The sequence below is a fragment of the Pezoporus flaviventris genome, unplaced genomic scaffold, assembly GCF_033815535.1.
Source record: "Pezoporus flaviventris isolate CSIRO_AGI_PZ_B2104156 unplaced genomic scaffold, CSIRO_AGI_Pfla_v1 ptg000035l, whole genome shotgun sequence".
Classification (NCBI taxonomy): Eukaryota; Metazoa; Chordata; class Aves; order Psittaciformes; family Psittacidae; genus Pezoporus; species Pezoporus flaviventris.
In genome coordinates, this window is record NW_026892583.1 from 13,222,444 (window position 1) to 13,234,496 (window position 12,053).

General features: G+C 43.0%; 1 protein-coding gene across 2 annotated transcripts in view; it reads right to left on the bottom strand.

Moving 5' to 3' along the window:
• The window catches only part of LOC133273932 (deubiquitinase DESI2-like), a 72,043-nt gene that overhangs the window by 12,153 nt on the left and 47,837 nt on the right, over positions 1-12,053 (bottom strand). Inside the window, exons 1-4 of one of the 2 annotated variants that reach the window (XM_061462639.1) lie at positions 10,432-10,714; positions 8,870-8,942; positions 7,570-7,663; positions 6,583-6,724 (exon numbers count right to left, since the gene is read on the bottom strand). In XM_061462639.1, coding sequence (XP_061318623.1) covers positions 6,583-6,724; positions 7,570-7,663; positions 8,870-8,942; positions 10,432-10,560 — 438 coding nt within the window. In that variant the 5' untranslated portion in view covers positions 10,561-10,714. Of the gene's footprint in view, positions 1-6,582; positions 6,725-7,569; positions 7,664-8,869; positions 8,943-10,431; positions 10,715-12,053 lie in introns of those variants that run through there. The other variant, XM_061462640.1, reaches the window with a different exon arrangement.

A 12,053-nucleotide genomic window follows, 5' to 3' on the forward strand; every position in this document is an offset into this window, starting at 1 on the left:
CTAAATCGCCCCTCTGTCAGTTTAAAGCCTGTCACTACAGGCCCTTTAAAAAAAATTGCTGAAATATCAGAGAAAAGGTAAATAAATCTTTAGTCCAGCTTGCTCTCCCAGACATCAGGAAGCTTCTCTCTACCCAGGAAGCCCTCAGTTAGTGGGTATGTCTCTCTTGAAGTTCTGTTTGAACCTACAAATTGTCCTAGCAAAAGTTTTACTAAAACTATCAGATCCCTCTAAAAGGCTCTGCTTTTGATGACGTAGTTTAATCCGAAAATCCTGGTTTAACTCAAATAATTAGTTAAAATTTTAGCTGTTTATCCAGATGGCATCTCTGAGCATTCTCCCCTGGATCTAATCCTTCGGATCAGGAAATCCTGGGCAATAAGGAAACAGATTCTCTAATATTTAAAGGAATAAAGGGGTGGGAAGGATCAGTGGGTGCGCAAAAGGAGGCTGGATAATGAGTTACCAATCTGTTTTCCTGAATGGTTTTTAATTCCTCAAATCCAAATGACCTTAAAGAGCCTTCTGAAGTATGAACGGTCACATGGATGTGAACTATGGATACTAACTTCACAGTTGGTTCTAGTCTTCAATAAATTTCTCTATTTTGAGAATAGCAAGGAAACTGCTACAAAATACACAGGGTATTGATATTTTCCGGTCCTTACAATAAATTACACATATAAATCAGAAAGAAATCACTCCTTGTTGAGAAGAGGGAGAAAAGACATAAATGAATAAGACCTTCTGTCACTGCTGTTCTCAGGTAAAGTTCCAATATAAACAATTTTTTAAGGTAAATCAAATCAATACCTCTCAGTTAATTTCCTAATTATGAAGATCAACTTCATATCTTACCAAAAGGGGCCATAAGATCCACTGATTTTGTTACTGTTCCACCACTGGTATGGAACAGTATGGAACACTACTGGGGAATAAAAGGGACTATCTTCCCTGCTGCTACAAAGCCACACTTCTTCATTAATTGTATGTCATACGTCCTATAGCAAAATGCTAAAGAGTTTCCTTAAATAGGGATCATTCCGGTTGCTTGGCAGTAATCACACTGTTGAAAGGAGGAATGGTTTCCTTGAGTCATTCCACTTATCTTCCAGTTCTGGTGCTGATTCAAAACTGTTTTCTGCCTTCCCGTGGTGGTTTGCCCTTTTCTGAGACATGCTGTAGCAACTCTCATCACTCTGGTAAGAACAGAGCTCCATAGCTTATCTTAGGAAACTTCAGAAGCACAGAAAATTGCTGGTGGGAAGTCAAATGAGTCATCTTCTGTTTGTGAATGGGCTAAGCAGCAAAAGCTTTTTCGGAGTCTTTAAGGTGCAGTGACGTGGTGTGATCCTTATACTCAATACTGAGACATATCGCCAGACTGGAGAAGAATCTTAAAGCAGAAAACCTTCACCCCTCTGGCCATCTAGTTACTGCTGTCTTCTCTAAAGAAGCTGCCCTCAGGCACTGTACACTCACCATATGGCTACACATCAAGCAGGACTCCTATTCTTACATGGCCACATTTGAACCCATGGCAGCCAACTTTGTACCTTTACGTGTGTTTGGGGAACAAGCAAAGTATGCTTTTGCCTTGTCTAGTATCTGCCTTCCACAGTCCAAATCATATTGCAGACTTGCAGGGCAGCAGCAAGCCATGCTGTCACATTGAAAAGCGCCCTCTGACAGCAATTTCACAATTCCCTGTAATCTGCATGCACCTACCTTTATCTATGCCCAAAGAACAGTCTTGGTGACAAAGTGACTGCATGTATGTCTTGGCACCTCATGGCATACTTTCTTGTGGCCCACTGCTGCAGTGACAAGTGCTCCTGCAAAGGAATGGCATGGCTGGGACCTCAAACCTGCAGGTCTTTGTAGGGGAACTTACAGCCCAGGAATTACTTTGAGTTTGGCTTTTTCCTGAAACCACAGATTGTGTTCCTCTTTTTTTATGTCTGCTTTACAGCAATTTGTAACGTCTGTCATTTTGCTATCTCACATGTCCTTGTTCTGAAATATCAGGAAATTCAATAAATCACACTGTGGAAAGAACTATTTTAGCCTTTCTGTTTTAAAAGGTTTTTCTAATGTTCATCTTCCGAAGTTTAAATATCCTTTTTCATCAGCCAGAACAACTCAAAGACCAAATGTTTTGCAATTCCTTGAAGGGCCATTTGAACGTATTGCTGTAACTATACATGGGGGATTGTTAGGAACACAATGACTTAACAACAGATGATCAAACAGATGGGCTTTACCCAATATCGACATGGTCCTAACTGAATTCCCCACACATGCGTAACCTCATCAGAATGATAGAATCTCCCTGCTGTGTGCCAGCAGTATTACCTGCCTGGAGTACTGACATGCAGAAAGGCACATAACCTCAGAATAGGACAGGAAGTTTGGACCTGGTGCTGATGGCCTGACTGGCTTTTCCTTGTGGAAATTGCAAGCATAAATCTCTCTGAAATGATAACCCATCCTCCTGGACAGTATCTTCAGAGAGTATGGTATTGATACTACTTGATTTTGGGCACTGTCAGCACAAGCAGTCTGAAAGGAATAAGGTTCTTGCAGCAAATCTCTAATCCCCGTTTGATGAACCTTGGCATTTTAACCCACAAACAAATTAAATGGTTTATAAATACAGGAACCATGGGACCATGTTGCAGGAGTCAGAGTGGTTAAGGCAGTCCTAACCAGGTTTTCTCTGCTCAGATCAAGCTCACCTCACTTTCCCACACTGATGGTAAGGGAGACCACAAAGGGATATTAAGTGGTATGTGTACCAACCTTAAATTGAAGCTGGGCAAATGCATAGGGAGTGCATCCAGTTTCTTTCTCATGACTATCAGCTAGGAAATCCTGTTCTGCTTTACATCAGAACTTCCTTCAAAACAACTAAAATAGTGTGCGAGATTTACTAGGCAGAGACTTACGCTCTGTGGTAGTTCTTCATTTCTTAAATAACCCAAAGCTCCCTGATGAAGAATTTCTCAGGAAATCCACAAGAAGAGACTACTGATCATGCAGCATATGCACTGAATCACTTACTGAGAAGGCTGCCATGAAATGGCATTGGAGAAGATGAAGTCTGAACTGCTGCTGCTGAAACCAGGGCATTCTCTGTTTTCTTCCCACAGGAGCTGCTTTGTGAGTAGACCCAGCTAAGCCTCTTTGATCCAGTAGCTGCTTGTTAGAAGTCCGTAGGGAACTGGCAAAGCAGGGAGAGATCTAAGTTTTGAGCAAGTGTGATTATGCTTGGCAATCTGCAGGTAGGGGGTAATGAAAATTCAGAGCTAAGTGCCATTGAGGAAGTAACAAAACCCCTTGCAGCTTACAGGTGAACACGGGCAGGAAGATCAGAGGACTCAGAACTGAGATGCATGGCATTGTAGGGAGATGCTCAGTGCCACAGCATTACGCAATTAAGCTGCAGTCTCACTGCAAAAGGAGTTTTTCCAGAGGTATGTAGCAGGTCAAAGGCATACCCAGTGGTTAAGTAGAGCTTATCTGCCTGTGCTGGACAGATAGACCAGGGATTTTTCAAGATGCATGGGCAAATGCAGAGTCATAAATATAGGCCTGGACATGCCCCTAACCATCAGAAGTCAGCCTTTTAAAAGTAACAGTTATGAATCATTATAGAAAGACCTGAGGCATCACCGTATGAAACAGGAATTTGAGAGAAAAATCATTCATAAACAGATGTAGACGGACAGTTTCTGAATGGATGTTCTATTCAGTGAGAACACTCTGGTAAAAGACAGGAAAACAAAATTTGGAAAATAAAGCATGACTCCTGTGGCTTCAGCAACCCTTCTGAGGATGGGGAACCTTGCTTACAAGTCCTGGCAATTGGACATGCAGCCATTGTCTCACAGTGTGACCCCAAGAAAGCTGATCTGGGAGGGAGAGCCAGCCTTATACCTCCTTCCCATTCCCCCTGCAGAATCGTGACCTCAGCCAGCAGGACACAAGGCTGCATCTACCTTCAGTCCCTACAACCAGACGGTATTCTCCCAACCCATGGCCCAGCCACTGGTGCAACATCTGTAGGGATACTGATTTGCAAGCCCACAGCCAGATGAAGAAATTAAGGTGGCCAAACACAGCTACCACATGGCCATCGAGCCAAATCTCAAGGCCTGCCAGACAGATTTGTGTAAACACACGTTAACTCATATATTGCCACATGTTTTATAAAGCTCTAGCTCTGGTTTTGCTTGCTGATACAGAACAAGACAAGCCATAAGCCAGCTAACTAACCTTGGCAGAAAAAAGACCTGTCACCAAAAGATTTCAGAGCCCTTTTTGAAGGAAGGAGATAACCCAGTATACAAGGGGGATACTTTGTCACAGAGCAGGGATGTGACTTGCCTGGCATTACACAGGAGACTCAGAACAACCATCACCTGAACTCACCAAAACTGCTTATGCCCATGAGCACAAAAAGCCTAAAGGACTGTAGGGGGCAGAGCTGGTCATTCCCTTTCATGCTAAAAATTAGCCTCCACCCTGCCCCTCTCTGCAGTGAAAGGGCTTTGTGGTACCAATAGCATTATCTTTCAGCTGGGCTACAGCAACAGAAAGACTGTGAATTTATACTCACTTAAAATCCATGGATGCTTTATGTGTGGCTGGAGTTAGATCCTAGTTCCAATGAGCAATTTTATTCTGTTGAACAAAATTTCTACATCTTTTAATTCTTTGAATACATTTTTCAGTTTCCTGTCTCTTACTGCCACATAACGCAGCTATGTATAAATAGATGGTAATTATTATTGCTGCTTCACAGATGAAAAGCCTGAAGGGCAATACAAACACTAAACAGACTCATCACAGAATTAGTTTTAGGGTACAAATACCAGTTTTGTTTTCTGCCTTCTATGGTGACACGTATCTACACAGTCTTGAGAGCCACTCATCATGTAGACAGCACATTCTGCATGCTATAGGACTGCACCTTATAGCTGTATATGGTAGCGCTTGAAGCTTCCTTTTTGGTTTAGTTTTAGTGGAAATTACAGCAAGAAAAAATAAAAAAGACACTAAATCTGTAAAGCTAAGCAAGTATTCAAATATTGAATAGAAAGTTTCATTGCTTTCAGGTTCTATCTCAAAAGATTTCAGGCAGTCTTTCCTCAAAGAGGTCAGAAGTATCCTGAGATAAGCTGTGCTTCCTCTCACTCAGCTCCAAAATGCAGTGATTAACAAATCATTCTCTTTATGAGAAGTGATGGAGACATTTGTCTTAAGGAAGCCACACGTGTTCCTCATGTTGCTGACTGAGGAACGTTGACACTAAACTTTTGTTTAGTGTCTTAAGACCAGCTATTTCTTTAAGAATCTCAGCTCCCATTTTCTGTATCTTGATGCTAGAGACCATCAAGGGCTTTCTGCCCCTGGGCCTGAAGAGCACCTGTTCTGGGTTTGCATTTGTAATACTTTCAAGAGGAGCAATAAACACAGGTATAAGTGAAGAGCAACAACCAAAAAAATTCTGCTTGCCTATGAATAGTTTATCTAAACTGATCAAAATTCTGAGTAAATTCTGCTCCTGGGAGAACTAGCCATTTAGGCTTTTGTTTTATTACCTGGCCAGGTTATAGGGCAGTGAATGAGCACACAGAATCCACCAAGAAAGCTCTTGCAGCAAACTTAACCCTAAACTCTACTGTTGTTAAGATGTTCATTGAAGGCATATTGAAAGCAAAATTTAAAATACCTTATTTGACTTGTGTTTGGAAGGTTGGACAAGGAAGGGACACTGAAGGGTTCACTGATACATAGCAGCAGAATCAAGGAAGGATGACTTATGGCTTGGACACGAGAGAAAAATTTACATATCAAAGTATGTAATAAGCAATGACCTTATTTCACTGCTGCAGGAAAGGGGAGGAAGGGGGGAGTTAGCTTTTGCTAATAATCACACAGCTTTCTCCTGGGTTTCCTTCATAATTTTTAAAGATCCCATTTTCTGTCATAGTAATTTGATTATCTAACACCAAAACAGTAGCATGGGTAACACTGATTTGATCACTGTACCACTTCAAACTTCATCATACAATTCCTTCCTGCTTACTTTTATTTGCTAACATTACTTTTATTTGCTAACATTGACAAGAACTCATTTTCTGTTTCTGTAATTAGCAAGGATGAAACTAATAGAGAACGGGTTTTCCCAAGAGTCTAAGCAGCTACCTTGTAAGCAAATTCCTGGTTCTTGGATTCACTAGGAATTTTCTTACAAAATCATACAGTATGTTTTGTACAGAATCTCATCTCACTCAGGATCCATGATAGGCCTGTTTGGGGATGAACAGACACTTGTGGCAAAAGAGGTCATTGGCGTAGGACTCTCGTCCCATAGTATGAAGAGAGGTGAGAGGCATATAATGAATGAGGATGAGGGCTCCAGAAAGAGAAATGAAAGTTTCACTATTAAAGCAGCTGAACTCAGTTGTGAAGAATTATATTCTCTCCTTATGTTTGCTGTAAACACCTACTGGAAAGCACAGAAACAGTTTTTAGCAGCAAAATACACAATGGCAACAAAACAACTGTGCCCACCTCAGCCAGAGCAGCAGAGAAGTGATTACAGTTCTTGTGCATCAGGTGGTATGCATTTCCCTTGTACTCCTTGCCCAGCTCTTCCATTATCTTATCCACATCCTCTTCTGTGAAGTCTGTGGTGCCCAAGGCAATGGATTCTCTAGTTAAAAACAAAACACACAACAGGAAACATGGGAAGATACAGTGACGAGAGTGATACATACCCAGGGAGAAGGAAATTGTCAGACACTGGGAAGAGGACAGGCTTAAAACATGGACATGCATACCTGGGTTTATCAGAGACTCTCACTAACAAAATGGCACAGTAATACTCCCACCTTATCCACAAAACAGGTTACAGCTCAGGCAACAGCCCTGAAAGCTTCCTGCTCACCACCAGGGAAGTTTCAGCTCTGGGGGTCTTATCCCACTCTGTCCATCATCCCACAACAGAAGTTTCTAATAGGAGAGAACAGATGCTTCTTTCATGTTTGAGAGGGTTTCCATAACGTGGGCCAGGAAGGAGCAGACTAAAAACTTGATGCAGAAACCTACTGCCTTTCCCAGTATTCACTCAGTAGTGCTCATTCTTCTAAGAGTCTCCAATGACCCTCAATGTAGACTGGCAGTTTGGGAAGGTCAAGCCCCATCTGCCATGGGCAGTTCCTTGACCCACAGCCCCACAGCCTGAGCACCTTGAAGTAGGCATCAATGCAGCATCCTGTCAGACTCCTCTAGCAGCTGCTCTGTCCATTCTGACAGAGCAGCAATAAACACAGGAGATAACTTCTGGTACTCTGTACAGTATCCACAAATAGGTGATACTCATTTTATCCACCTCCAAAATCTCTGCAGGGCTGCCTTTACACCAGGAGCATGTGAAGGATGCAGTGACAGTGCTTGTGAGGAGAGAGAAAGGGAGACCCAGAGGACAGGACTTTCCCTGCTTCCCCTACACCAATGGCTTCTGGGGGCAGAGAGGAAGATGTAGAAAAGGGCCCTTACTTGAACTTAAAGGTCTCGCCAAGTTCTACCGCACTGCCAGGTGTGATCTCAAAAATCCCACTGAAAGGGTAGGGATGCCCTCCATAGGCAAACTCTGACAAGGAAAGAAACAGACTGTGAGTAATTGAATGAATGCAATGTCAGGAAAAAGTCTATGGCAGCTGTCTGCCCAGCTCAGCATCAGCACCAGGGGCTGGGCTATTGCCAAAATCTCCAACCAGACTGAAAGGCATTTTCTCTATCTGGTTACCTATCAGCCTGAGGATGCCCTTAAAGCCACCCTCCATGCTAACACTACTGCTTTGCCACAGTGCCAGGAGAGCTCTCAGACTCTGTGCTCATCCAGATGGCTTCCTCTCAGTGGGAAGTTTTGGGGTGGAGGCATCTAGATAAACTATGAGAGGCTGTCAGTGGTGAGCTGGAAGAAGTCTTCTCTAGAGTAGGGAGAAAACAAGTCTTCTTCCAGAGGGATTTACAAGCAGTGAGTGGGAATTCTTTGCAGAAAGCCAAGCTGATTGCACTCAGCATGTGGGTCAAGCCACAAGGTCCTTCCATGTCATACATGCAATCTTGCATAGCCTGTGAAAGGTGCTGTGCTCAAAATGGAACATGGCACCCCAGGGATTTTGTCTACTGCATAGCACTGAATAAAAATACCATGAGTAGCCTGAGACAATCCCATTTAATGCTGAAGAAGGAAAGGGAAAGTGTGATGCTGATCTGTCCTTCACTGCTCTACAGATGTTTTCCCAGATCCCTTGACTGCACTTTTTGCAATGAGTGCTCTATCACCTTCATCCCCATCCAGACCTTGTAACTCTGCTGTTTTCAAAGAACAGTTTCCAAGATTTCCAGATCATAGACATTCATAAAGAATTACTGCAAAACAAATATACCCTACCAGGAAATTAGCACAAGCACAGATATGCAGGTCTCAAGACAACCACTGGTCCACTTCTCTTCCTCCTCTCCTGCTTCTCCCATTCTCTCTTCCCCTCCTTCACTGCAGAACAGCTTTCTAACATTGCTTGGTCCTTCCTATCTGCCATCTTGCTGCATACCTGTGCAAGCTATAGAGGCTACAATTACATGGCAGAAATATGAAGGGCTACGTGGCTCATGACAGAGCTGCTCAAGTTCCTGCTAGATTCCACAATGGACTCTAAAAAGAGAACCGGTCAAGCTGTTCATTTCTCAAAATATTCCTTGCCCAAGCCTGTAAGTTTGGGGTGCTTTCTATATCAGGCTAACTACAGTTGTCACCATGTTCTGCAGGTAGTGGAAAAGAAATACTTCATACCTCTGCCGTAGATCTCGATGCCAGAGTGGAAGACACCAATACCCAAGGTGGAGGTGTATTCATTTATCCAGTACTATAGCAAGAGAAAAGCCACATTTGGAAGCATTAGTGAAGAAGAAACACATAATATTGGTCTAGGGTATATCCCCCATCTCCCGTCCTCAGATCAACCTCTCTTAAGTAGAAGAGTGATTTTGAAATTAACTTGAGACAAACAAATTGAGACTCCTTATAGGCCATCAGAAGTGGGTACTGCTTATACAGCTGGATTGGATTAGGTCTCCAAAAGATGCTCATCTAATCCTTTCCATGTAAAACATTAACCTGTATTGGGATATAACTGGACTTCAGCACCATTTAGTCATTATCTCGATAACTAAAGAAAAAAAAAAAAAAGAAACTCAGAGCACGTTAACATTTTGCTCAGAGGCACCACATACTATCAAGAGACAAGAGCTTGCTGTAGCCAAATTAGGTCCAAGATGACCACAACATCACCCAAGTAAAATTTTCCAGAGGAGCTGTTAAATGACTTCATTGTTCTGGTCAGAGTCCCACACCTCCCCAGTACATTAAGAGAAGAATAATATAGCAGTTTGGTGCTTGCATGTGATGCTTCTCCACCAAGCATTGCTCAGAGCCTGTTTCCACCATACCATGAAGGACAGTGCAGACACCCAAACAAGTCGCAGCTAAGCTAATTGTGGAGCAGGAAGCCGTACAGTTATGCCAGGGTAGTGCTGCATTGGAGATAATTAGTCCTGCTCAGCACCAGTATTTATTAGGTCAGCTGCAGAGCTGTGCTGCTACAGAAATAGTTTCAGGCACTGAGTGGAAAATGCCCACGCCTGGTGTATTTACAGTTCACTTAGGTCTACTGTGCAGTGAAGATGAATCTCTAGTAACTTAGAGCTACTAAATTCTTACTTTAATCAAGCACTGCAAAGGAAATGAGTGTTGTTCACTTGTCCCTGTACAAGGACATGACAGGTTCATTAGGCTAAAATTCTTTTTTGGGGTCTGATAGCTGCTTCTGGTGAAGTCAGAAAAAGCTGCACCTCCCCTGCTGTCTGGCGTCACTGAGCTGCCATGGTATGAGTTAGAACCCTCTGCTGTCAGGTAACCAGAGGTCTGGCATACTCTACACTCTGCCCACACTGCTTCCTCATGAAATTTTGATGACTGCAGTAGCTCTGTATATCATAGAATCATAGAATCAGAGAATAGTTAGGGTTGGAAAGGACCTGGATATACTTGCTGTGAGACCACTGCTACTGTTAGAAAACACAATGGCTCTCATATGAAAATACAGTCCCAAGCCTGATATAATGTATAGATACCTACAGATATAAGTCTTGATACCTTAAACCATGTCCCCAAAAATTCCTGCCTCTGGCAGTACAGCAGTTCCCTTTCCCTTCAGAAAATGCTGCAATGCTTCTTGTTCTTTGCGTGTTTTGGTATCACAAATGTTCTATTACTGCAGAAGAACAGCAAACAACCTGACCCCAGCTGGATGCCTGCCCACTGCTCTCTTCAGACCTTGTATAATCTGTATTTACCTCTTCATTTGAGTTATGCAAACTCCTGTTTTTAGGATACATCAGAACACTGGACTGGAGGTAGATCAGGTAGCTCTCCTCTGCCAGCTGAAACAGTGCATTAGCAATGAACCCTCTGTTGAACACCATGCCTGGTATTTAGGACATGATGTGCCCTTGCCTTCTGCTGCTCTTCTCCACAGTTCTCTGCTGCAGGAATATCCTTGCACTGACTGGGGAAGATGATACAGAGGTGGAGGCTGCATACAGAAGCCCATATGACACCAGCCACATCTGCAGAAGAGACCAAAGCCTATGTCCCATGGACACATAACCCTCAGTTCAATTCTTTGATCTCCCAAATCTCATGGGTTAACTCCTCAGTTAGATAGTCTCAGATCGCCTCAGTAAGCTTCAGAGAAATACTGGTTTCTAGAGTCCCACTGTAACAACTCCCACAGGATATGATAAGTAGGTTGTTTACTTCCCTTAGGCTGAGCTATTGTGTAGCAGCAACAATACAAGCACAACATGCCCAGGTCATGCCAGCTGCTTTGCTTAGAGGAGTAACTAATAGGAAGAGAAGGGAAACTTTAAATTAGATTTGCTCTTGCTAGTTATCAAAGTCAGGGCTATCTGATCTGCAGAGGCTAATCTGCATCAGGCTTTGTACTTCAAGAAAGTTAAACTGAAAGCCCCTCTCAGCTATAGCTTTTTTTCTTCCACTTGAAAATTTATGTTGGATCTGAACAATAAGTAAGCAAACAAGCAGCAAAAAAAACCCAAACAAACAAATCTTTCTCCTTGATTGATACGTTAGAGTAATGCACTGAGACCTGATCACCTCATGCATGCAGAGGACTGTCAGATCACAAGCCCTCCCTGCCCCACATCAACTCTTGCTCTCAGCACTGAGCCACAGCCCCCAAAACCCGCCCTGTCCAACTCCTGCAGGCAAGAGCCAAGCTAAAGGGCAGTTCTGAAAACACAGGTGATGGGGAGGCTCCACCAGAGATAAAGAAGAGAGGAGCAGAAGTGTTTCTCTGTCTGATGTCAGGTGTTGCAGGATTACAACTGTCACTTGGACATTTCTGTGTTTAAATGGCATATTTTCCAATATGAATTCCTTTAATGAACCATTATGGACTGAACTGCAACAACCTCAGCCATATCTGAACTTGAACTGAATAGAAGCTATACTGGTTTATTACTTTCTTTGAAATAACCTCAATAACACAAGGTGTTACTGAAGCAGGATCTGATCTGCATCTTGGTTCTACTGGTATGATACTGGTATGATCTATTAGCAAGACCAAAATGCAAAGCAACTCTGAATCATGGCTGCTACTGTCCTCATCTCACCCCTGTCTCCAGGGTGCTGCAGAATCTGCCTCCAGTGTGTGACTGAACACACAGTGAACGCCTCATGGCACTTTGGCACAGCCCATGGCTTGTCTCAGGAGGAACCTGTGCTTAGAGTGAACATGTCAGTCACTATCTGAGCTGGAAGAGAGAATCCAAGCCAGATTTGAAACCAGGTTTCTACACACATGCATGAGCTGGCCTCATTTTCCAAGGGGTTTGCAATTCTGAGCATAAGAACAGCAGCAGCAGTCAGCAAATACTCATCTCTGGGGTAAATC